Genomic DNA, 26,864 nt, shown 5'->3' on the forward strand with positions numbered 1-26,864 from the left:
CTTTCCAGGGCTGTGACAATGAGCACGGGGCCATCCAGGGGTTACTGTGACACTCCAAGGAAAAAGCCTTGGCTTTTGTTTCCCAGAGGTTCTTGGGTTGCTTTTATCTCCAACAAATATCCATAAATCCTGCCGGGGCTCCCCGTGCCCGGGGCCGTCTGGCGGATGCGGCCACGGGATCAAATCCTGCCTCAGCTCCTGCTCAGCATCATTTTAATCCCAGGAATGTGTGTCCTGCAGGATTTGGGGCTTGTAGTTAATTAGGAGCCAGACTTGGGTCATCCAGGAGTTTTTCCAGGTTGCCAAAAGCGTGGCACGCTCTCTGCTGGAGTTTCTGGCTCCGTGCTTTTGTTCCCTGCTAATTCCAAGTCCTCGAGATGGTTTGGATCCACCAAAAAGGGAACAGGTTCAGAAAACCTCGGGGCTTTCTCTGCAGGAGGAGGTTTGTGGAGGGGGAAAGAGGCTGGCCATGCTCCCAGGCAGACCTGGAGTGAGTGAGAATGCTAAATCCTCCTCTTTTACCCTGGAATCATAGAATGGGTTGAGTGGGAAAGAACCTTAAAGAACCTGGTTCCACCCCATTCCTCACCTTCCCTATCCCAGCCTGCTCCAACCCTGGCCTGGGGACATTTCCACTTTGGAAAACCTTTTCCAGGAGCTGGGAAGGGGTTGGAGAATCCCTGAGAGAGCTGGGAAGGGGCTGCACAATCCCTGAGGGAGCTGGGCAGGGGCTCAGCCTGGAGCAAAGGAGGCTCAGGGGGCCCTTGTGGCTCTGCACAGCTCCTGCCAGGAAGGGAACAGGGACAGGAGCAGAGGGAACGGCCTCAGGGGAGCCTCAGGATGGACACTGGGAGGAATTTCCCCATGGAAAGGGGGATCAGGGATTGGAAGTGCCCAGGGAGGTTTGGAGTGCCCAACCCTGAGGGATTTCAAAGCCCTGTGGATGTGGCACTTGGGGACAGGGGTCAGTGGTGGCTTTGTCACCCACCCTTCCCAAATCCCCATCTCCTGGTGTGTCCCTGGGACCATCCAAGATGCTCTCACCTCTTCCAAGGATTTATTTTCTATTTCAGTTTATATTTGTCCCCCTGTGCCACCCCTCCCAGGGGACGCTCTGGTGGCTCCTCCTTCACCCCGAGCAACCCAAGGACCTCCAGGCCACCTCCAACAGGTCCTGCTGCCTCAACCCCTGCCCCTAACGAACAATCAAGAAAGTCTTTAATTAGCAAAGCCACATTTCTGGAAGCAGAAAAGGGTCACGGAGTTGCCGGACCACCCGCGGGTTCCCGCATCCCGCAGGTGTTTGACTCCTTGGAGCAAGGAGACCCAATCCTTTTGTTTCCAATAAAAAAAAACCCACGGAGAAGCAGTTCCAGGGCTGAGGCTGCCTCCTGCAAAGCCGGGCCAGGGCTCTGCCGTGTGCTTTGTGTTTACAGTGGAGCTTAAAGAAATAAGCATCGGTTACATAGGGGGGAAAAATGAGAACGCTCTCAAATTGGACCCCAGGGCAAGGCTGGCCGAGAACAATGGATCTGCTAAACAAAACCTCCAAGGGGAAAGGAGGAAGTTATCAGGAAAAGCAGGGATGTATTAGTTTAGTTTCTTCAACAAAAAAAAAAAAAAAAAAAAGAGAGAGGGGAAAAAAAAAAAAAAAAAGAGGGAGGCATTCCAAGCACTTGAACTTGAGCGGATCCATTTCGCGGCCCAGACGTTCTCCCCTGGCGCGGCCGAGTGACCCCGACCGGCGTCGGCGAGCGCGGAGCTCTCCCGTTCCCCGTTCCCTCCGTGGCAGCTGGGACAGGAGCAGCAGCAGGAGGAGGAGGAGGAGGAGGAGGAGGCAGCAGCCGCCGCTGCCTCCCGTCACGCGTCCGTCCTGGAAAAGAGACGGGAGGACGGCGCTGGGATGCGGCGCTCGGTGGGAAGAGGGCAGCCAGAGTTTAGGAGGCCACGGCCTGCGGACGGTTTCCTGCTGGGCCAAGGGACCCACGGGCTCCTGGAGCGCTGTGTCCCACAGCATTTCTCCTTTCTACAGGGTTTTTTTGGGTGGGAAGCAGTGCAAACCCTCCATGGGTCGCTCCCGCTGGATTTGCCATGTATTTCACACATAGGGAACAGCACAGGAGCTGCTTCCTCTCCTGCTTATTCCCAGCTTTTCCACATCCAACCCGTGCTGGTGAGCGCTTCCATCAGTCCCCAGCCCGAGGAGGACGGGAGGAAGCGCCGCTAATCCTCATTAAATGTATAAATTTATGACCCCGTGGTGCTGCAATGTTTAATCAGGGCTCCGTGACTGTGCCGTGCTCCGGGTACAAGTTCAGTGCAAGGTGAATCTTGGCTGAGATAATCTGGAAGTTCAGCCGGAGGTGAAGGCAGCGGCGGCTCCTCACAGCCTGCCTGGGGTGAGCAAGAGGTCACCTCCTTTTTTTTTTCCTTTTTTTTTTTTTTAGCCCCTTTTTTTAACATGTAAACACAAAAAAAAAATTGCAGCTTCTCAGAGGATTTGGCATCAGCTGAGCGGCAACAGGAAAGAGAAGCGTGGAGTGCTTGGCCCCGTGGGGCTCAGGGAGGTGATGCCTGGTGGTTTTGGGGGATAACAGGAGAGGTTTGGTTCAAACAGCACAAATCTCACGGGGTTTTGACACCAGGGAAAGGAGGAATCCTCAGGATTTGCTGCTCACCCATCCCTGCTCCTGGCTGCTGCTGGGATCCCTCAAAGGGAAAATGCCCTGGGTGGGGGTCTGGGTGTCCCAGCCCGGTACTGGTGGCACTTGCTGGGCTCTGTCTGTCCCAAAAGGTGGCTCGGTGTCACTTTGTCACCTGCTCCCTGCAGGTGCCTGGGTTTGCTGCTGGTGGGCAGCACTGACACCTCCCAGCCCCAAAGCTCTCTGGCTTAGGAATGCTCTCTCCTGGAAAAGTGGCATTAAAGTGATTTTTTTCCCTTTTTGGGAAGATTTTTTCCCAACTAGGAAGATTTGGGAAGATTTTATCTCCAACAATGCTGGAGATGTTTCCTATAGGTTTATTTGGACAACTCCTGATTTCTCTTCTCTGAAAACCTCCTTTCCTGTTTTTAGGGATTTTGTGCTTTTTCTGTGCTCATGATCACTCTACCCTGACTAAAGGATCCTCTGCTGCTGAAATATTGGAATTTTCCACATTATTCCTAATGTTTTCTTTGGAGCCACTGATTTGGATATGTGGGTCAGGCAGGGAAACCCAGAAGGCCGTGAACCCCTGGAATGCAGCAGTGGAAAAGGAATTCTGTGTTAATGGGATACCTGAGCATGGAGCCATCAACTCCCAACCACAGAGCTTTTCCAAAATCCACCTTTTCCTCCCTCAAAACAGCCTCTAAGGAATATTTACACATGTGTCTATATACACAAGCATATGTATTTATGTAGAGATATATAGCTATATATATCCCACACTCGCAGAGATTTTTTCAGGTTATTCCAAAAGTGTGTTCCAAAGAAAACATGCACGTAAATTATGGTGTATTCCTTCCCCTTTATAAAATGTTGGTACACTGTGCTGATTTCTAATCCTAAAATCAGGAGGAACATAGTACATATGCTCATGAGAGTGGGCAAGATGGGACGCAGAAAAAACATGAAGTAAATCAGAAACAGCTACATTAAATTGGGATAAATTAAATAATTTAAATTATTTAATTTAAATTATTAAAAGATAATAATTAAAATAATTAAAAGATAAAGTGTATTAATATATCAATATTATCAATGTCCTGAGCACTTTGCAAACATCACATCCCAAATTTCTCCCCTGTGGTGTCGGATGCTGATTCCGGAGGGTCTCTCTTGGCCCCATCCTTGCTGCACCAGAACCCGATGCTGCTACAGGAGCCATCTTTGCCTGGGGAATGAATCCCCCTTTGTGGTGGCTCAATGGAAAAGCCAAGTGTTATTCAATAGTGGAATTCCCTGCGGAACGCTCTTCCGAGCCTCTTTCATTCCTCCTGGCTCCCGCCCAGTATTGTCCCCGTGTGCCATCGGAGGGTCTGGAGGGTGGGAATCTGTCCGGCTCCGGGCCCAGCCTTCCCTGAAAACTCCTGAACCTGCCTGGAGAGTGGGATGAGCCCAAGGGGTTATTTTTAGGAGTGCAAATTGGTCACTAAATCCTCTTGCTTTTCTTCCCATGGCCGTTCATAAAATTCCCCTCTTCAGGTGTTATCACTGGGAACAGCTCGATCCCAAAACGTTGAAATCTCAGGGGGTTTGCACCTAATCATTTTCAGGCCTTGTGTGTTTTTGTTTTCCAAGGGCTGTGCCATGGGTGAGAGAAACTCGGGATTCCCCTAGAATTTAGCAGAGCTTTCCCTGCGGGCAGGGATCCAGAGGGTGACTAAAGCCAGGTCTTGAGCGCAGCTTGGGGGGACTTTCCAGGGCTGTCACCGCTGTCACATGTGGTGCTGATCCTCGGCGTCCCTACTGTACAGAAAGAAATCTTCCTAATATCAGACTGGCAGTTCCATCTCCTCCTATCCCTGTTCCCTGGGATAAGATCCCAAATCCCCCTCTGGCTGTCCCTTCCTGTCAGGGAGTTGTCACAAGGTTCCTCCTGATCCCTCTTTGCTCCAAGCTGAACCACTTCTCCAGATCCTTCAGCCGCTCCTGGGGCTCAGAAACACAAATTTTCTGATCTAAAATCCTGCAAAGTTTTTAACGAGACCCTTGGAAGAAATTCCTTTGGGAAGAGGAGAAAAGTCAACCGCATGTAATTCCAGCGTGGCTTCAAAGCAGGTGGAAAGCCAGAGGTGGAAAGCCAGAGGTTTTCCTCGTAATAAACGATGAATGTTTGCAGCTGGAAAACAAGGAGATCTCTCTGTGCAAAGAAACCTTTGTGGAGCCCTTTCCCTGGAAATCTGGGCTATCAGGAATACAAGAACCTATAAACAGCCAATAATGTGAAGCTGAAAATAATCCAGACTGGACAGATTTGGGTTTTGCTGGTCTCAAACCTCTCTTGGTTACAAACTGTCCTGGCTTCCATAAATCCTTCCACATTCCTCTCCTGTTTTGTTGGGGTTTTTTTTCCAGGAACTGTTTGACTTTTGCAGCTAGAAAGAGAAAAAAAAATTAAATTTCTGCTTTTAACTTGCAAGATCAACCCAGTTAAATGTGAGGTGAGGAGCTTGGGATTGGTTCTCTTCTCTCCAGGAGGAGATCCCTGTGTGGGACATCCCAGGAGGCCTGGAGGAGTCACTTGGGGTGGTTGTGTCTCACAGAGAGGTCCAAGCAGGACTCTTGGATCTGTAGTAATTCCCAGAAATCCAGGTAATTAGAGGAGTAATTAGCGCCTACTTTTCCTTCCCTGTGCTCCCTTTGTGGATCCCTTTCCTTGTCCATCACCAATTTCCTGCGAGTGCTCTCCAACCCCTCACCCCAAGGACACCCAATTCCCAAAGCAAATCCTTCTTTCCAGTGAAACCAGTGACAAATCCGCTCCTGTTTTCACTTAAACCACGATTTCCCCCTCCGTGCCTTTCACAAATTCAACAACAAACATCATGTTCCAATTCCTGGTGCCTTTTCTTTTTGGGAACACTATTGTCCAAACCCCACGTCTTCCCAGGGGTTGGAATATTTCTTTCTCTTTCAGTATTCCTTTCCCACGAGGCGTAATTGAAACCTCCCCAAAATAAATTATTTGGACTGTGCTTGTCCGTGGCTGCTGCTGCTGGAAGCTCCTTGGGTTTTTTGCAATCCGTGACAATTCCCTGCTGGATGATGGAAGGGGCTGCTCCACCAGTGCTGGGATGGGTTATGGATGTGGACAAACTGGGAATTGCCACTGGTTTTCCGTAGTTTTCTGTTTTTTGTGGAAGTTTCCAGCAGGACTGAATGTCATCACTGTTTTGTGATCCCACTGGCGCATCTTGTCCCATCCTCCAGGTGGGACACAAGGGTGTCCCCTCTCATTGTCCCCTTTCCTGAGGAGCTGTGGTGTTCAGTCAGGGAAAGGAGCTTTTCGGAGGAAATTCCTCCCGAGGTTTAGAAGTTCAAGGTGTGACCTCGTACAAATCAAAGCTGGTTTGTGGAAGGTGTCGGGTCAGAGGTTGTTCATGCCAGGTACAGAAAACCTCTGGGAAGAGGAACATCAGACTGTAGTTGTGAGGATAAGAAAGGATAATGGAGCTTTTGAGAGGTGTTTTCACCTTGGATCTGAAAATATTTCCTCCTTCTTCCATGGAAAACCAGAGTGGGCACTCAGGGACGTGACCCAGCTCATGGACGTTGCCCTCAGCAGGGTTCAGGGCAGGAATGCTGCTTCCAGCTGGGAAAACACCAAACCTGACTGAATTCATGCTTTTCCATGCCCAGGGGGGATAAAACTCATCACAAAACTTGCCCATAACCACATGGCATCACCATCACTCCCGTGGGGATCTGAGTGTCCCCAAAACCCCACCACGAGGAAGACTTTGCCCCACGTCAACCCAGCTGTGTGTGCTTGCAGAAACAAGGACTGAGTTCCCTAATTTAGGCTTTTGTTGAAGGAAAGGTTTAGTTCTTTATGGAATGTCTCCCATCAACCCTGGCACCATCTCATCTGCTGGGATGGTACTGGCAGAGAAAAGTCCTCCCCAATCCATCATGGTGGAATCGAAATCCATCCAGTCCCACCAAATCCTTCTTGGTGCTCCTCCTTGTCCCTGGGAGGAGGAAATCTGGTAATTTCCCTGGTGGACCAGAGAGTTTTTTCTGGGGTGGAATCAAAGAACCACCCTGGTTCGGAGGGACCTTGAGGGCCCATTTAGTCCAACCTGGTCTGGGGAAGGAATGGATGGAAGGAGCCTTTCCCTGTCCATCCCAAAAACCTCCAGCAGTGGGATCACCACCACATCCAGGGGAAGTTGTCCTAGTTGAAGATGGGTCTTAGTCCAAGGAATTTCTTACTTGTGTGGAGGTCAAACCTTTCCTGTGGCACCTTGGAGCCTTTGCTCCTCATCTTCTCCATGGGGTTCCTTGTGAAGAGAGATCTTCTCCTCCTGTAGCCACCCCTAAAGGACTGGAAAACCATGATGAGGGGACGTCTCTTATTTAACCAAATCCTGTCCCTTTTCCTGGGAAAACTAGTGCATTCCCATGGGAGTTTCATGCAGGTCAGGAACTTTTGGGGCAATTTCCTGTTGGGGGATGCTGGACCAGGTGGAGCAGTCACAGCCCCATCCCTGGCAGTGTCCAAGGCCAGGTTGGACACTGGGGCTTGGATCCACCTGGGACAGTGGGAGGTGTCCCTGTCCATGGGGTCGGATCTGGGTGGGCTTTGAGGTCCCTTCCCACCCAACCCATTCCATGACTGTGACACAGGCGCAAGCGTGCGAACGCCGGTGGTGGCTTAGATCTAGTTCCAGGAGCTCTGGCAGGGCTTGCAAACCGTGTTTGGAGTCAGTTTGGATTCACATTCCAGTGCTCCTGGCTTGACCGGGAGGATTCCATCCAGATTCCACGCTGTCGTCAGGCAGAACAAACTGTCCCTGCTCTCCTTCCCATCTGGAGGGGGATGCAGGGCCCAGCCACGGCCTGGTCTCCTCCTGCAGGGACCTTCCAGCCATCCTCACCCCCTGCTTGAGGTGAGGGGCCTGAAAATTTGTCTGTTTGGATAAAAAGAACATTTTTGAAGAGTTTGAGGTGGTGACGTGCAAGGAGGGGGTGAAAAGGAAGTGGTTTTGAGGTAGAACTGGTGGTTGGATTTGATGATGTGAAAGGTCTTTTCCAGTTTAAATGATTCCATGATTCCATGAAATGGGGGGGGGGGGGGGGGGGGGGAAGTTCTTCTAGGGGAACCTGGGACAGGCTGGGAGCTGGCTCCCAGTTTAATTCTTTCATTCCAGCATTTCCTTCTCTTGAATTCTACACTTCAATTTGGGTACAAGCTCATCTATGTGTATAAAATCAATTTTAGTACTTTTTTAATACCTTTTTTCTGTCATTTTTTTCAAACCATCCTTCGCTTCTCTATTTTTGTAAAGCTGTGCCTGCGCCTCTCCCTGCTCCTGCTCAAGGTGTTCCTGGAACCCCAGGAAACTGCAGGTCCACAGCTCTGAGCACATCTGCAGCTTCCTGATCTTATCCCACTCCCACATCACCGTGGTGAAAGCTCCTCTTAATTTTTCCCTCCTCGTTTTTTCCCTTTCCCTCTTCTCCTTTTCCTTCCCCCCTCACCCTCCAGTGGATGTCCTGTCGAGTTTGATTTATGGCCTTGAAAGGGAGACTCCAGTTTAAGGAATTAATGGTATTTGCATATTTGATTTGGAAACTCCCCCGGCAGACCCGCAGCAGCCCCACACCGTCGGCTCTTTTTTCCCTTTTTTTCCCTTTCCCCTCGGCCCGTTCAGATTTAGCAGCAGAGGTGAAAAGTTGAAGCAGTAAAACCAATAAAACCACATTTATGTGACAGATAAATCGTCTGGAGGCAGCTCTCCCTGAGCCTTCGGGTTTCCTCCTGCAGGACCTCTCCCCTCCAGAGTGCAACCCATGGCCGGGCCGGGAGCGCCGGCAGCCGGGGCCAAAGGTGCTGGCCTCGGCCGTCCGTGGACCTGTCCAGCCAAAAAAGATGGATGTGGGCAACGAGCTGGAAAATACACAGCCCATCTGTCACTGTCGGGAGCCACCTGGGGGTGGTCTGGCTCTGCGAGAGCTCCGGCAAGGTCCAGGCCGAGGTGGGAGCGCTGGGAGTCACGGAATCAATATGGTTGGAAAAGCACTCAGAGATCGAGTCCAGCCTTTCCTCAGCACTGCCAAGGCCACTGCTGACCCATGTCCCCAAGTGGAGCCTTCAAATCCTTCCAGGGACAGGGTCTCCATCAGGTTGGACAGCCCTTTCCATGGGGAAATTCCCTAATGTCCACCCTGAGCTCCCCTGAGGCCGTTCCCTCTGCTCCCGTCCCTGTTCCCTGGAGCAGAGCCCGACCCCCCCGGCTGTGCCCTCCTGGCAGGAGCTGTGCAGAGCCACAAGGGCCTCCTGAGCCTCCTTTGCTCCAGGCTGAGCCCCTTCCCAGCTCCCTCAAGGATTCTGCAGCCCCTTCCCAGCTCCCTCAAGGATTGTGCAGCCCCTTCCCAGCTCTGTTCCTGCCCTGGACACCCTCCATCCCCTTAGGGTCTCTCTTGCTGGGAGAGGCCCAGAACTGCCCCAGGATTTGAGGTTGTGACCTCAGCAGTGCCAGAACAGGGGACAGGCATTGCCCTGGTCTTGCTGCCACCCCAGTGTTGGCACAGCCCAGGTGCCCTTGGCCTTATTGGCCACCTGGGCACACCTGGTCTCGTGTGGAGCTGCTGTTGATGGTTCCAGGTCACTGGAGTTTCTCTGGCAGTGGAAGCCATTCCCTGGCTCCTGTCCCTCCAGGCCTTGTCCCCAGTTTCTCTCCAGCTCTGCTGGAGCCCCATCAGACCCTGCAAGGGCCTCTGAGCTCTGCCTGGAGCCTTCTCTTCTCCAGGGGAACATTCCCAGCTCTGCCAGCCTGGCTCCAGAGCGGAGGAACTCCAGCCCTGCAGCAGCTCCGTATCCCTCTGAGCTCCCTGCTCCCAATCCTCTGCCAAAACAACTGCCAGTATTTTAATTCCATCTTCTCCAAACCCATTCCTAATTCTCACTTTTTTTTGTTTCCTTTCTTCCTTCGTCCCTTTCCTCTTGGGTCTTTATTCCCCCTCCCCACGAACGGCTACCTGGCCCCTGGATGCTCCGGCCAGGCCGTGCACTTTCCATGGCAAGAAACTCGTTCAGGCTTTGTTTGGGATTTGCCTGAGGCACGTTCAGCCTCCCAGGGGCCACCAGCAAGAGGTCTTTGGCGCGTTGTGGGGGTTCCCTTTGAGCCTCTATAACCATGCGACTCCTCCCAGCAGCCGCCAAGCCCCGCGGAAGCGTTTTGGCCCTGGTGCTCGGGCCTGAAAAGCGCCTGTGAAATCATATTTAAGGTTGTCTCTCTTGAAGGTGCCCCCTTGGAAAAACCTCCTGCCAATGATGTTCAGCTCGGGTTTGTAGTTCAACACAAAGGCCCCGCTGAACAAAGCCGAGCGGGACCCGGGCTGGAAAAGCCCTCTTAGGTCCCAGCTAATCCATCCCCCCCGCCAGCCCGGGGGATTGTTCCCGACAGCTTGTTTTCCTTGCCCTGACCTACATAGTCAAAAAGAATCTTGTTGCACATTTTTGTTTTGTATCTGGAGGTCTCGGAGGAGCTAAATCCCCTTCTTGGCGGGGCAAGATGCGTTGTTAAACAGCGCCGGGGCCTCCAGGAAAACCATGGCGACGCGGGGACAATGAGGCCTCTATGGGCCCCGCTTGGCCGCGGGATGGGCCCGGCCTCTCCCGGCCCCGGTGGTGGGCACCAGGACGCGCCGAGCGGGCAATGAAGACGTCCACACGCTTGGCAGGCTGTCCCCAAATAGAGTGGTCACAGCAGCGCTCCAAGATGGGATCTCTGGGAGGGGAGAACGGCAGGAGCTCTTAATTAACCTGCTGTGGGTGGGGCAGAGGTGGAGGCCGCATCCCGGGAATGCTGGGCTGTGCTGCTGAGGGTGGGTGGAGAAGGCGAGTCCTAGTCGAGGTGAGGAGATCCACGTGTGGGGAGGGAAGGGGAGAGCCTGGTTTTTAAGGAAAACAAGGGTGGGAGTGGGGTGGGAAGAGGGCATTGGACTGTGCCTTCATGGGTGGGTGGAGAAGCCAAGTCCTCATTGAGATGAGAACATCCACATGTGAGGAGGTCATGCCAGCTCCTGGTTTTTTAAGGAAAATAAGGATAGGATTGGTGTGGGAAGAGGGCATTCAGGGAACCTAAACTGTGCCTTCATGGGTAGGTGGAGAAGCCAAGTCCTCATCGAGGTGAGGAGATCCTCAGTTGAGGAGGGCATGGCAGCTCCTGGTTTTTTAAAGAAAATAAGGATAGGAACAGTGTGGGAAGAGGGCATTTAGGGAACTTGGGCATTTAGGGAACATCCCTGACCTGTGGGTGAGGGATGGATGTAGAAATGCTGGGGAATGGTTGGATTTGGTGACCTTGGAGGGCTCTTCCAGCCAGAATAATTCTCTGATGCACAGCGAATTCTTGCCCTCATGGGCAGGTAGAGAAGCCAAGTCCTCATCGAGGTGAGGAGATCCTCATGTGAGGAGGCCATGGCAGCTCCTGGTTTTTTAAGGAAAACAAGGATGGGAATGAGGTGGGAAGAGGGCATTTGGGCAACCTGGGCTGTTGTTTGCCCATCCCTCACCTGGCTGGGAGGAGTGGGGTCATTTGTGGACACAAAAGGCTGCGGGTGGGAATTTTGGCAGTCTGCAGCCGTCATGGATGGCCGAGTTAATCCCTGTTCCTTCCCCTGCTGCCAAGGCCTGGTGGTTTCTCTTACCAATGTGTGGAAAGCACCTGGGACTCCCAGCTCCGGGAGCTGCACTCACCCAGAATAACCTCCCAAACTCCTCTGGGCTTTGGAGATGCCTGCAGAGCACTTGGAGGGTGTTGGGGTGGGCCCAGGGTGGTGAGAAATCCGTGGGGAATGGTTAGAATGACACTGGGGGTTGTCTGGGGACAGAACTTTGTGGTGACTTTGACCCCAAAAGTTTCCTTCTGCCATAGCTGAGAGCATCCTTGAGGTGCCTCAGACCTCAAATCCCCCTCAAATCCCAAAAATTAGGAATCACAGAGCAGGAATGCTCAATGGCTAAATTAATGCAGCCCTGCATTAATCAATGTAAAATATCCCTAAATTAACAATGAAGTACAATCAAGTTAATGATGAAACCTTAACAGAATAATATTAAACAAATTAATAAAACCCAAATTCATTTTTTTTATTGATAACTCCACCTGCCCAGGACCTCTGCCACCTTTGAGGGAAACACCTGCTGCCTTTTCCAGCTTTTTCAGACCCTATTTGGTTTTCTTTTCCAGCTCCTGGATCTGTTCATCCAGTGGGATTGGTCGACATATCTGGCCGACTACGGACAGCCCACGTGCAAGTACCTTCGTGTGAACCCCACCACAGCCCTCATCCTGCTGGAAAAGTGAGTGTGGCCCCCAAATCCTGGAAGAATTTCCACTCCCATCATGCTTTAGCAGCTCTTTCCATCCCTGTGAACAAAGATCTCAGCCCCAAGTGGACAGAGGAAATTCAGATGGAAAAATCCCATTTTATCGCATTGACCTGAATCCCACATTATCCAAATGGAATGGCTTGGCTGCAGGTTCTTCTTTTTATTGGCTCTTAAGCAGAGTTTTGCTTGTCCTACCAGAAAATTTCACTTTAGAGATGAACCTCCAGCTCAAAAATCCTTTAAAATGTGCTGGGCTGCAGGCAGGAGTGGCTATCCCAAATTTTTCAGTGTTTGGACAATGCTATGAACAATTTTTGGTTGTGAAGTGGTCAGGCAGTTGGACCGTGTTGTTGTAGGTTCCCTTCCACCTGAGAATATTCTGTTTTATTCCATTCTGTTTCTGTGTTTCTGCATTTCTATTTCTTTTTATTTCTATTTTCATTTCTATTTCTATATTTTGAATTTTATTTATGTATTTCTGTTTATATTTATTTCTATTTAATTCTATATTTATTCCTATTTCTGTATTTTTATTTCCATTTATTTCCACAGTTCTATACTTATATTTCTTTGTATTTCTTTTAAAATTTATTTCTAGTTCTATATTTATTTCTGTTTCTGTATTTTTATTTCTACATTTCTGTATAACTTTATTTCTATATTTCTATACTTTTATTTTTTATTTCTATAGTTCTATTTATTTCTATTTTTATTTCCATATTTTATTTCCTATTTATTTCTGTTTCTGTATTTTTATCTAAATTCCTATATTTCCATACTTCCATATTTTTGTGGTTTTATATTTCATTTTATTTCTATTCCTGTATTTGTATCTCTATTTTTTTTTTTCTATTTCTACACACCCCTACATTTGTATTTCCATCTCTTCCTATTCTCATTTATTCCCGTTTCTCCCTCCTCCCTTGCGTGGGGTTCCCAGAGAGCCCCGATCCCGGTTCCGTGGGGCCGGAGGAGCCTCCGGGGCTCCCTCAATCCATCCTTTGAGGGCCGTCGTTCTCATGCTCCGCACGGCTCCATCCCAAACCCTGGAGTGGTGCCGGGAACAGCGCCCGGGGCTCCGGGGTGGCTCCTGGGGGGCTCTGCCAGTCCCGGGAGCGCTGCGGGATTTGCCTCAGGAAAAGCGGGATTTGCTTTGCCTGTCACCCCTGCCCGTGGTGGGTCTCCCAGATGATCTCCGCTGGTCCAGCTCCAAGCTGGCTTGGGAAGGATCCACTCTGCTCCTGCTCCCAGCAGACCTCCCAGGTCGTTTTCCAGCTGGTGGGACAGAGAACGAGCCAAAAAATGGGAATTTAGCATTTTCCGAGCGGCTCCTGGCACGGGCGCCGCAGTGTTGGGTCCTGCACGGAGGAGAGGGCAGGAGGGGATCCTCGTGGAATTGTGGAATGGTTTGGGTGGGAAAGGGACCTTAAAGCCCATCCAGTTTCATGGGGAGGACACCTCCCACTGTCCCAGGCTGCTCCAAGCCCTGTCCAACCTGGCCTTGGACACTTCCTGGGATCCTGGGGCCTTGAATGTTCTTCTGGAAATGTGGCCCCATCCCTAAACTTGTCACGTCCTCCTTGAGGAGAAGGAGAGACCCCAAATCACCTCAAACTCCCCCTCATGCTCTGATTCCGTGGTTAATCCAACCCCAGCTGGAAGTGCCCAAGGCTGGGTTGGGATGGGGTTGGAACACCCCGGGACAGTGGTGCCGTGGGGGTGGCACTGGATGGGCTTTAAAGATCCATTCCAACCCAAATTGGTTCGAAGGGATGGCCCCAACCATCCCTAAACTCATTAGCTCCTCCTTGAGGAGAAAGAGAGACCCCAAATCACCTCAAACTGCTCCCCATGCTCTGATTCCGTGGTTAATCCAACCCCAGCTGCATCCCTGGAAGTGCCCAAGGCTGGGTTGGGATGGGGTTGGAACACCCAGGGACAGTGGTGCCATGGGGGTGGCACTAGATGGGCTTTAAAGATCCCTTCCCACTCAAATTATTCCCTGAATCTCTGATTCTGTGAGCGACCTTGGGGTGTTTGTGAACTTTGTGGCTCCCTCTGTGTCACCATGGTCCAGCTCCTCTCCACCAGAGGAGAAGAACGGATGTCACAGCACCCCAGGACACCCCGAGGGCACCAGTGAGGGACACAGGGACTAAACTGGACTTAAAGGACTTTTACACCTCGTGGCATTGTTTTTAGACTGGTATTTTATGGGTTGTGTTATCCCTGGGTTATTTGGGGCCGTGGGTCAGGGATGGGTGTGGAAATGCTGGGGATGGTTGGATTTGGTGACCTTAGAGGGCTCTTCCAGCCGGGATAATTCTGTGATACACAGGGAATTCATAACCCAGCGTCCGAGGTGGGAAAGTTTATTCAGGTGAGAGGTTTATTCAGAGCTAGCAGCAAACTGCTAAAATAAAGGGACGCCCAAAATCTGGGAGTTTGGCCATGCAGCATCTGGGAGAGCTGGGGAGTTGAGGCAGGCAGTGAGGTGGGATCATGGCAGAGGCTGGGAAGGCAGTGGGACAGCAGGAGAGCAGCTCCGCACTTGGTGTTAAAATGTCACCAAACCCCAGCCTGGCTCATTTCATAAAGTCATAAAATCCTGGAATGGTTTGGGTTGAAAGGAACCTTAAGGATCATCCCATTCCCAACACATCCATGGGCAGGGACACCTCCCACTATCCCAGGTGGATCCAAGCCCCAATGTCCAACCTGGCCTTGGACACTGCCAGGGATCCAGGGGCAGCCACAGCAAATCTGGCAATTCCAGCCCAGCCCCTGCCCACCCTCCCAGCCAGCAATTCCTTGCCAAGATCCCAGCCCAATTTGCCCTTTCCCAGTGGGAGCCATTCCCTGGCTCCTGTCCCTGCAGGCCTTGTCCCTAGTCCCTCTCCAGCTCTCCTGGAGCCCCTTCAGGGACTTTGCAGATTCTCTGGGTTTTTCCCTTCTCCAGGGGAACATTCCCAGCTCTCCCAGAGCAGAGGGACTGCAGAATTCTGGAATGGGTTGTGTTGGAAGGAACCTTAAGGATCATCCCATTCCCTCTCCCATCCATGGCAGGGACAGCTCCCACCATCCCAGACTGCTCCAAATCCATCCTGGCTTTGGACATTCCCAGGGATCCCATCGGAGGGGTCTCTGTCCATCCCCCACCAGCTCTCCCGAGGCTCCTCGCTCCAGGCACATCCTCTGCCTCCCATCCCGCCGGGAATCCCGGGGGGAATTCTGAGCGGGGCCGGCTCAGCCTGTAACCTGTTCTCCTGGTTATCTGTGTCCCTTATCACCCCGGTGTCTGTGTCTCTCCCAGGATATCCCGGGTGTAAGTATGCGCTCGCTCGGGCTTTCACCCTCACCTGGCAGGGCCCCGATTGTCCGCTCTCAATGGAGCCCGAAACGCTGGAAATGCAAAGTGCCTCTGGAGCGGGGCCCTGAGCAACCCGATCCTCCCAAATGCACTAATTAGAGCTAAAAGAGGAGCTTTTACCGCGCTGCTTTCTTCCCCTCCCGGATTAATTGAGACAAAGCTCGGCTCTCTCCGAGGTGGTGTTTGTTGACAGGGGTGGGGACAGCGCCGAGCTCGCCTTTCCCTTCCTTTCACTTCTAATCCTGGGACCGGCTTCCAAACCCGCGATTATCCCGAGGCTCTGCTCAGAGAAATAAAACTGGGGAGCTGCACAGCCCATCCCAAATCCTGCAGGATTTTGTGTCCTGTGGGCAGCTTAATTAATTAATCTTATTTAATGTTTCACTGCTTGCACCTTCACGTGGAGTCTGGAGATTCCAGCAGCTCCCAGATGCTCCCAGACTTTTCCAGATCCACCTCTGTGGGTTTTGTTGATGGCACTCCCAGTAATCCCAAAGCTCTGCTCAGGAAAAAAAACCTGTGGATCTACACAGCCCATCCCAAATCCTACAGGATTTTATGTCCTGTATCTTAATTAATTAATAATAGTTAGTAGATTAGTGCTTGCACATTCACATGGTGTCTGGATATCCCAGCAGCTCCCAGACTTTTCCAGATCCATTTCTGTGGGTTTGATGTGGGCACTCCCAGTTATCCCAAAGCCCTTCTCAGGGAAAAAACCCCATGGATCTGCACAGCCCATCCCAAATCCTGCAGGATTTTCTGTCCTGTTTCTTGATTAATTAATAGCTCAGTGTTTGCACCTTCACGTGGTGTCTGGAGATCCCAGCAGCTCACAGACTTCTCCAGATCCATCTCTGTGGGTTTATTTGGAATCAGGGCTCCAGCTGCAATCCCTTTCCGTCCCGATCCAGAGGTTTATCCATTCAGCTCATCCCAACACACCCCAAGGTTTTCTCACACGGAATGTGCGCTGCTTCCGGAACATTCCATGGACTTGAGCAGGTCCCACGGGGTGGGAGATGGCCCCAAAGGTGCCGGGATGGAAAAGCTCAAAACTCCCAGTGTGTGTAAGGGCTGGGAAGAGCTTTCCAAAGGTTACAGATCAACTTCCAGCACCGCTGATATCCCTCTGGAACCCGTGAGAGCTCCCAACCTTCCTGGGAAAGGGCTTGGAGACCTCCTGGAGCTGTTTGGAGCTCCAGGGGAGGATAATTATCCCCAAATCCACGATAGCAGGACCTGGGTGACTCCAAACTCCACTTCCCATTGGCACAATCACTCCCTGGTTCTCCTGGAGGAGCAGCTGCCAGCCTTCTGTGGCTGAGAAATAGGGAAAAACAAACAAATCCCAATTTTTTGATGACTGGAAGTGCTCCAAGCACTCCTGTTCCTATTGGGAGAGCAGCTCCGTCTCTGGTAACCCCAGTAAATTCCCTTTGGGATAAAGCTGTTATCCTGGATCCCAGTTCCAAGCCTGGTGGTTTTGGGAACATTTCAGATTCCCTGTGGCTCTTTCGAGGAGATTGAAGCCTGGAAAACCTTGAATGTTTGTTTGTGTTCCAGAAGTTTGGAGAGGTTGGGATTATGCTCAGTTGACTCCAGACCCTTGGGATGATCCAGTGCCAGCTTCCCAGGGATCATCAGCACCATGTCCTTGTCACTTCAATGCTTCCTTTAGGTCCCCACTGCCAAAAACTGGGATTATGGGATGCATCCAAAGTCTTCAGCCTCTGCCAGATCTGATTTGCCCAGAAAATCTTTTACAAATTGGGATAATTTGGAAGAGCCGAGCCCCAGCAGGTTGGATTTTGGGAGATTGTGCCTTCAGGAGCTGCTGGGAAGTTGATCTTGGCGGGAATTTTTTCCCTTCTCAGCACCCTTGGGAAGTGTTCCAAGCCCTGTTCCCCCCAAAATATGGATTTGGGAATTCAGGAGTGCATGACCCCCTCCCAGCTTTGCCCCCAACCCACCTCCTGCTCTACTGGGCTCTGGATTTATGGAGACCTCCTGGAGACACCATGCTCCTTCCAAACAGCTGGATTCCTTCCTGGAATGGGAATTATTCCATGTTATATTTAATATAAATTATATACATTTATATAATTTATATTTTTTATTCATTGAGAAAAAAATGGGATAGTGGCAACCTCCATGGCAGGGGGTTGGAAATGGATGGGATTTAAGGTCCCTTCCAACCCAAACATTCCGTGATTCCCTGGAATACTTTATAAAATTTAAATTCACAACTCCAGACCTTCCCAGCCTCCTTTAAAGCTGCATCTCGTGCACGCAAGTTTTAATTAAAAAATCTTAATTCTGTGGATTTCATGCTGATTTCCAAATTTCCTCCTCAAATTCCACCACCACCACAGAAGGTGACGTGGGGATGGAGAAATCCCTGCTTGGAAGAGGGATCCACATGCAGGATTCAGGATTTCCTGCATTTGGGATTAGGGAGAGACCCCAAAGTGGTGTTGATTGGGGTTGGAGGGGTTTAAAACAAAAACACCTGAAAATTAAAAAAAAAAAAATTGGTGTAGAGCTTGGAAATTCCATGTGCTCCTTTTAGACCACTGGATATTCCCAATCCCTGTTCCATAACCTGTTTGTGCTCCCTGCAGGATGCGGGACACCAGCAGGAAAAACAATGTTTTCACCCAATTCCATAAAGTGAGCAGGATTTGGGGAGACCCCAAAGTGGCATTGATTGGGATGAAAAATGCCCCAAAATTTGGTGTAGAGGCTTGAAATTCCACGTGCTCATCCCTGAGCACTGGACATTCCCAATCCTCATTCCATAACCTGTTTGTGCTCCATGCAGGATGTGGGACACCAGCAGGAAAAACAACGTTTTCACCCAGTTCCGGAAAAAAGAGTGGGAATTGGGGAGACTCCAAAGTAGTGTTGATTGGGATTGGAGGGATTTAAAGCATGAAAAATGCCCCAAAATTTGGTGTAGAGGCTTGAAATTCCACGTGCTGATCCCTGAGCACTGGACATTCCCAATCCCCGTTCCATAACCTGTTTGTGCTCCGTGCAGGATGCGGGACACCAGCAGGAAAAACAACGTTTTCGCCCAATTCCGGAAAAAAAGAGCGGGAATTGGGGAGACCCCAAAGTGGCTCCATGATTGGGATGAAAAATGCCCCAAAAATTGGTGTAGAGGTTGGAAATTCCATGTTCTCCTCTCAGACCACTGGACATTCCCAATCCCTGTTCCATAACCTGTTTGTACTCCATGCAGGATGCAGGACACCAGCAGGAAAAACAACGCTTTCACCCAATTCCGGAAAAACTAGTGGGAATTGGGGAGACTCCAAAGTAGTGTTGATTGGGATTGGAGGGATTTAAAGCATGAAAAATGCCCTAGAATTTGGTGTAGAGGCTTGAAATTCCACGTGCTGATCCCTGAGCACTGGACATTCCCAATCCCCGTTCCATAACCTGTTTGTGCTCCGTGCAGGATGCGGGACACCAGCAGGAAAAACAACGTTTTCGCCCAATTCCGGAAAAACGAGCGGGACAAGCAGAAGTTGATCGACACCGTGGCCAAGCAGCTGCGCGGCCTCATCAACAGCCACCACTCCTGAGGGGCTCGGGATCTCCTTCCCGCGGCCTGGACTTCGGGAATCTCGTTGGGAGAGAAGATTTGTATTTTTTTATTCGCCTGGAAAGTCTCCGCGGAGCCTCCCCCCCGACGGCAAAACGCTCCCGGTGGAACAATCCTGGGAAAAAGAGGTGGTGGCAGGAGTCTCCTGGATAAACTCCTATTTTCAGGGGTTTAGGAAGTGATGGGAATTCTTGGAGCCTGGGAGAAGTTCGCACCCGGACTGGGTTCTTGTTTTTTGTTTTTGTCAAAGCCAAATTGAAGGGATCATCCTGCCTTCCTTTTGTTAATTTATTCCCTTGGAAAAATGAGAAATCTGGGAAGAGCCATGGGTTCTCTGGGCAGAGGGAAGAGGGTCACCCTCAGTGTGTCCTGTGGTTTGGATTTAGGTAGGAAAAAGGGATTTCCTAGGGGTTTTTTCTCCTCTTTTCCCCCTCCACGGGCTGATTTCCACGTTAGCCTGCAAATCCCTGGAATCGTGACCCTTTCCAGCATGTCCATAACCATCCCTGAGCTCCACTCTGGGACCTGCCAGGGGCTGTGGGATCATGGAGAAGGGTTTGGAGCAGCCTCCTCCATCAGATTTGGGAAGGCACAGCTGAAGGATAATCTGGGAATGTGTCCTGTGGCAGTACTGTGGGGCTGGGATGCTGCTGGACACATCCATGGATAGGGAACGGGAAGGGATGGATGCTCACAGGGATGAAGGGAAGGCACAGTGGGATCTCCCAGTGTCCAGGAGGGGTTTTTCCCTCTCTTTTCCATGCTGGTGTCCCATCCTCCCTCTCCTGCTGATGGCTCCATGGGGAGAGCTTCCCTGGGAAGTTTTGGAGCTGGACCAGTGGGAATCTCCTGGAGCACTGGGAGATTCCCCATGGAGCAGCGCTGCTCCAAAGTGCCTGTGGATAAAATTCCCCCTGTCCTGAAGGTCCCCATAAATCTGCTCAAGCCAGGTGGCCACCAACAGGATTTAATCCCAGGGTTCCACTTCCAGAGGGGGATTTTTGCCCTTCTCACCTTCCTCTAATTCCTCACGTTATCCAGCCACATTCCCAAACCCTCAAAGGGAATTCCAATCTCCCTGGTGGTTGTTGCAGCCCTGAGCTGCTGCTCCTGTGCCCATTCCCAACCCTCTGGATGCACCAATCCAGAGGTTTTTCCTTCCCACCTTGCTCCTCAGCAATATTTTGGGGTTGGTTTTCACTTGGAGAAGGTTCCTTTGGCTCCATCCCAAAATTAAATGGGAACACAGTCAGGAATGACCCCCTGGAGCTCCTGGGCTGTCCCAGCCATCTCCAGCTACAGGGACCAAGGGATTGTTTTCATTAATAAGAGGGAAAATTTGTAATTCCTTGGATTTGGAGAGGGATCGGAGGTTCCTTGTGAGCTCCTCCTGGAGGGATATGGAGGAGGAATGATGGGAGAAGCAGCAGGTGAAGGAAAGTTGGAGTCAGCGTGGCCAGAAAGGGATCAGCTTTGGAGACACCTCTGGAAATGACCCAGAGGGACAAGGGATGGGAATTCCGGGAGTGGGATGGAGAGGAAGCAGAAATCCCGGGACACAGGGAAGGGATTTTGTGCTGCCATCCCAAAATTCCATTTTCCCCTCCTGTATTGCACTCCACAAGGTATTCCCACAAAAAAAAAACCCAGCAAAGCCTCATTTCCAGACAGCTCCAGGCAGCTCTCACCCTTCCCAAATCCACGCTGGATCCCCTTCCCATCTCCCTGATTCCAGGAACAGCAACCTGGCATGGGTTTCCTCGCTCCTTCAGGGTTTTTTTTTTTGTTTGAAAAACCAGGATTGGGATCCTCCAAACCAGCTCCTGGCACTCAGGATTTGCTGCTGGAGAAGTCAAATCCGGCCAAGGGAGAGATTCTGGGAGTTCCTGATCTCGGGAGGTCAAGAGCCGGAACCGCAAGTCAGAGCCCGGGATGAAAAATGGGATTTTGGGACTCTGGTCCCAATTAACTTTTTGTTCTGAGAGATGTTCCATCACTTCCAAGCAAAATTAATCTTTTAAACAGATTGCCCCAAAAAAAAGGCCCTGGAAGACATCCCAAATCCCCTCTCAGTCCCTTCCTAATGATGGGTGTCCTCCGACACGGATGGAATTGCTTAGGAGGGAAAAGTCGCTGCAGGGAATTTAAAAGGGGGGTGGGAAACGGGGGCAGGACCCAAATCCGAGATTTCCAGCTTTCCAGAATGAATACTGCTGCTCTTACACCTCGCTCCACATCCACTGAGCGTTCCTTAGTGGATTTTATTTTTTAAGAAAAGAAAATTGGATCATCCCATAATTTTTCCCATCTCCAGCAAAATATATTCCAGCAGTAGTGGGAAAAAATTATATTAAAACTCAAATTAGGCTTCCCAAGAAGCTTCTTTCCTTCTTCAGGAGTTGTCAGGCATTCCAGGAGTTGGGAATTATCTCATAAAAGGTGTCCAAAGTGGGAATTTGCAGCCCAACCCATCCATGGGATGTTCTGCCTGAGCCACCAGCACCTGGAAGGTGGGAAAGGAGGGGTTTTCCTGGGATTTTTTGGGTATTCCTGGGGCTGGAGTCCAAGCCAGATGCTCCCAGGGATTTTTGCACTTTGTTCCAGATCCAATCCCAGCTCCCACTCGGATGGGAATAGGAGGAGTTGGGATGATGCTGTTTTGGGGTTGGTTTCTCCAGAATTGGCTGCTTTGGGGAAGGTGGAATTTCAGACAGGAGCTGTGGGAAGGGTCGTGGTGGCCCCAAATTCCTTGGAAGTGAGGCTGGGACAGAGCTGTGGCCGCTCTGGGGACATCTCTGCTGTCACGTCCCTCGTGACAAAGTTTTGGGATCAAATTCCAACCAGAACCCAAATCCCAGGCAGAGATTCCAACCAGAACCCAAATCCCAGGCAGAGATTCCAACCAGAACCCAAATCCCAGGCAGAGATTCCAACCCGAACCCAAATCCCAGGCAGAGATTCCTCACCCTTGGGTGTCTCCTGCCTCTGCTGGGGTTTTCCCTTTATTTCTGGGTTGGGTTTGGTGCTTTTTGGGGCCTTGGAGGGGTTTGGAGCATCCAAACACCATCCCACACTCTGGCTGGGCTTGTGTCTCTTCCCTTGATCCCGCAGGATTTTTGGGATCTCTGTCCTGTTTTTCCTACAGCTCCATGGGACTGGAGACCCCTCATATCCCCCCTGCCACAATTCCATATTTATCCCACTGCTGGCAGCTCCAAGGGAACACAAATCCCATAAATCTCATCCCAGGATGATCCCAGCTCTGCTGTCCACTGGGAACGCCGTGGATCGGCGGGAAGCGACCAGAACATGCCGGGATCGGCTGGGATTCACCCCAAAAATTCCGAGATGGAGGGGAGGAGCTCATGGGGAGCTTGCTTCACCCCAAAGCTGCTGCTCCAGCCCCTCTCTTGTCTCCAGGGCTGGATTTGGGAAGCTTTTCCTGGAGCTGGGATCCATCCCCATCTGCAGCTTCCCAAAAATTCCATGGGCAGCACTGGAATCCTGTCCTATCCAAGCTGCTCCCTGCCTTGGCTTATCCCTCAGATTCTGTTTTGCCAGGAAAACCCCCCACACTCCCATCCCATCCCATCCCATCCCATCCCATCCCATCCCATCCCATCCCATCCCATCCCATCCCATCCCAGTCTGCCGGGGTTGCCTTTTCCCGTTGATTTTGGGGTGGAAGGACCTGATTTTGGGAACCAAGGTGGTGAAAACAGCTTTTTTTGCACAAGTCGTTGCACAATAAGGGGAAAATTTAGCAAATTAGGTTTAACTTTAAAGGGAATTTTGTTGTTGGTTTGTTTTTTGGTTTTCTTTAAAACTCGCTAGCAGAGCTACTGATTCCAAGAGGAAAAAGAGCTGGAATGGTTGGAGAGAAAGGACTGCATGGTTTACAGGTTCAATTCTGTTAGAAATTAGCATGTTGGACATTTATCCTGGTGTAATTCCAATTAAACAAATACAGCATTTAACTGTTTCATTAATGCCTCGTCTCGCTCTGTGCCTCCCTGGGAAAAACCTGATTCCTGAATCCCATAAAGGAAAAAATTCCACATCCCCTTTGGACACCTGGCTGCTGCTGGAACAACCAGGTTTATGGGGGATCCAGAGGCAAGAAAATCCCTGGATGAGCGTTGGATTCCACCTTCCCTCATTGCCCTGAGCAGAAACCAAGTTTTGCCCAAATTTTGGGGGATTTTAATTGGTTTCTATCAAAATATTCCTCTCTGGGAAGGCAAGGGGGGGCTGGGCTGGAATTCCCAGATTTGCTGTGGCTGCCCCTGGATCCCTGGCAGTGCCCAAGGCCAGGCTGGACAGTGGGGCTTGGATCCACCTGGGATAGTGGGAGATGTCCCTGCCCGTGCAACAGGGCGGGATTTAAGGTCCCTTTTCCACCCAAACCATTCCAGGATTCTGGAGATGGGGAAATTTTATGGAATGGCTCAAGCAGATGATGTGGGGTTTGTGTAGGATGAAGGATTTAGGGAATATCCATGGGATGGCAAAGATTCCTGGATGGCTTGGATTCCATTAATTCCTCTAAATCCCCTTTTTCAGCTGTTTATTCCTGGTGGTTTCTGGCAGATCCTGGGATGGGGATTCCCAGTGGGAAGGAAAACATTCCCTGGAGTTTTTGGTGACTCCACCTCTGCCAGGGGCCTTTCCCCACAGTACAGGGAAAAGGGAATCAGGGAAAATCCTGGATTTAACCAGGATATTTCCCCACAAGAGAAGGGAAAAGGAGGGTGGGAATCTGGGAAAATCCTTCATTTAACCAGGATATTCCTGAGCATTTCATGGTAATGGAAAAAAGGTGAAAATTCCATCTCCTCCCACAGCAGGTCCAGGAAGGACCCAAAAATCCAGGAACCCCCCGAGTGCCTGGGATAAGAACCTTTGTGTCACCCCCATCCCCTTTTCCTGGTGAATTTTGGGATGCTCCAGGTGGGAGGTGGAGATGTGGGGATCGGACGTGGTCCAGCACTGTGGGACCTCGGTGGGAGAGGGTGGGAAGGGATCTCGGATCAGCCTGGATCTGTGGATCCCAGATCTTACTTGATCAGAGGATCCCAGGTCATCTTGGATTAATGGATCTCCGACTGTCCTTGATCAGTGGATCTTGGATCATCCGGGAACAGAGAATCCTGGACCTTCCTGGATCTATGGATCTCAGACCAGCATGGATCAATGGATCTCAGACCTTCCTGGATTTGTGGATCCTGGATCTCACATCACAGTGGATCAATGGATCTCAGACCTTCCTGGATCAATGGATCTTGGATCATCCTGGATCAGTGGATCTCAGACTGTCCTGGATCAGTGGATCTTGGATCATCCTGGATCAGGGAGTGCAGCACGGGTGGGTTTTGAGGCACGGATTTGGGGTGCTGCAGTGTCACCGATGTCACCCTGGGTGTGGCCAGGCCCTGGATCAGTGCCCGGAGCAGGGCCAGACCTCAGCAGAGCCCTGTGGCTCCCCTGGGCTGGCTCTGCCACCAGCTCTGTCCCCCCTCGTGTCCTCCCTGTCCCCCCTCGTGTCCTCCCTGTCCCCACTCACGTCCCCCCAGCCCTGAGCCACCGTTCCAGCCCCAGGGACGCGTTGCCAATTTTGACCAAATCATGGAATCATGGAATATCCTGGTGGGAAAGGACCCACAGGGATCACCCAGCCCTGCTCCTGGCCCTGCCCAGGACACCCCACGAGCCACCCCAAGCAGGGAGGTTTTCCTTCCCTCCTGGTTTTCCCTGATCCAGGTGAGACAAATGTTTTCCAGCAGCTGCTCCCGAGCGTTCCTTTCCGGCTGCCTCGGCCCCTTCTCACCCCGACCTCAGTTCGCCTCCTCACCTCCTTCCCCGGTGGGATCAGCTGAGGCTGTGGGAGGTGGAGCTGCCAGGTGAGTCTGACTCCTCCAGGTGGGATTTGCCTCCTCCAGGGAGCCCCGGGAATGCGGCAGGAGGAGGTTTGGGATGTTGGGAGATGCCCTCACCCCACTGTGGAGTGGCTTTCCCATCGTGTCCCACGGGCAGGGACTGAAACACGGCAGGAATGGGTGGGATCTTGGCAAGGAATTGCTGGCTGGGAGCGTGGGGAGGGGCTGGGCTGGAATTGCCAGATTTGCTGTGGCTGCCCCTGGATCCCTGGCAGTGCCCAAGACCAGGTTGGACACTGGGGTTGGAGCCACCTGGTCTCACTGAAGGTATCCCTGCCCATGGATAAAGTTCCAGCGAGATGGAATTTAAGTTCCCTTCCAAACCATTCTATGATTCCATGATTTCTTCTTCCATGGCTCCAAAACCACCTCTCACTGAAGGTGTCCCTGCCCATGGATGAGGTTGGAATGGGATGGAATTTAACTTCCTTTCAAAACCATTCAGTAATTCCTCAATTTCTCCTGCCAGGCTCTGGAAACACCTGCAGTGGAAGGGATGGGCAGGTGGCCGCTGGATCGGGACCACCGGGGCTCTCGGAGCGAGGAGTGCGAGGCAGAGGTGGCAGCAGGAAGCCGATAAGCCCCAGCTGTCACCACTTGCCCGCGGAACCGGGGAGAAGGAGGCTGTGGGAGCAGATCCCAGATAGGCTGGCTCGCGATAAGGAGCGCGATAAGGCCGAGATAAGGCAGGGAGGGCTGGACGGGCTCCAGGAGGAACCGGAGCGGAGCTGGTGAGAAATGCGGGCACGGCAGGTGGGGCAGCGCATCCGGGTGGGAAACGGGGTCACGGGAATTCGGGAGAGGGTGAGGATGGTCCGGCCAGGTGGCACCAAAATGAGGATGGTGTGGGGGAAAATCAGGATTGGGATAAACAGGAATTTCCTCCTTCCCTCCGCGGTGTTTCCCGGTGGGAAGAGAGGAGACAGGAATCCCCCCCGTCCATCCATGCCCCACGTGTCTCCAGCCGCGCTAATTGCATTCCGTGGGGCACTAATTGGATGATTGGATCAAAGGCGGGAGCCCATCCATATCTGCCGGGCGCTGGATGCGATTACCCGGGAGCGCGCATCCATCACCGCCGCCCCTCCCTGACCCAGCGGGGCCCGCGCAGGTACCGAGCCCCCATCCCAAATGGGATTTGGCTCCCGAAAGGTTCAAGGCAGGCGGCGGATGACAAATGACGGCGGTGCCGCGTCCGCCGGGCGCTCATTCATCCATCTCCCGGGGCCGGCCCGGGATGCGGGCGCTGCCGGCGGGGACCATCGCTCACTGTCACCGCGACGTGCCGAGTGTTAAAGACCCCCCGGCGGGGCACGGGGCGCTCGTTTGTATTCATTAGCACCGGCCGCAGATGTGGAGGAGGCTCCGAGCGCTCCTCGGCCCTCGGGGCAGCGGTGACACCTCGGCTCCCCTCGCCTGGTGACACCGCGGACTTGTTGCTGCCGTCGGAGGAGCGCGGGGCCGGTTGTCCTCCGGCCACAGCCCTGGAAAAGCCATCCCGAGGGGCTGGGGAGGTCCTGGGACATGTGGAATGAGCCCGGATTTGTCTTTTCCTTCTCTCGAGGCTCGAAGTGGTGGCCCCGGGGCTGTGCAGGGCATGGGATGCTCCATCCCCACAACAGCAGAAATTTGGGAGCAGCCACTGACTCGGTGTCCCTGGATGGAACCGCGGCTGTTGGAGGCAGGAATTCCCAGCTAGAATTACCTAGGTGGAAATTTCATTTCTTCTAGCCTTCACAGCCTGGACTGTGAAACCCCTCCCGTGCCTCTTTTTGGGAACAGACTGGAAAAAGTCCAGGAAAAATCCCCTTAAATCCTTCTGTTCCGGCAGCAGGATATAGGGAGAAGCCCAGGGCTGTGCAGGGCACGGGATGCTCTGTCCCCACAATAGGAGCAG

The 26,864-nt window shown here is 51.9% G+C and overlaps 1 protein-coding gene across 4 annotated transcripts in view; it reads left to right on the forward strand.

The window, feature by feature from the left end:
* The window catches only part of EXOC6B (exocyst complex component 6B), a 296,115-nt gene extending 275,298 nt beyond the window's left edge, over positions 1-20,817 (forward strand). For 2 of the 4 annotated variants that reach the window (XM_058024491.1, XM_058024492.1), the window contains 2 exons: positions 11,906-12,018; positions 18,885-20,817. In XM_058024491.1, coding sequence (XP_057880474.1) covers positions 11,906-12,018; positions 18,885-19,011 — 240 coding nt within the window. In that variant the 3' untranslated portion in view covers positions 19,012-20,817. The other 2 variants (XM_058024489.1, XM_058024490.1) reach the window with 1 other exon arrangement.
* Positions 20,818-26,864: the final 6,047 nt, after the last annotated feature.

This window comes from Melospiza georgiana, chromosome 5 (assembly GCF_028018845.1).
Source record: "Melospiza georgiana isolate bMelGeo1 chromosome 5, bMelGeo1.pri, whole genome shotgun sequence".
Taxonomy (NCBI): domain Eukaryota; kingdom Metazoa; phylum Chordata; class Aves; order Passeriformes; family Passerellidae; genus Melospiza; species Melospiza georgiana.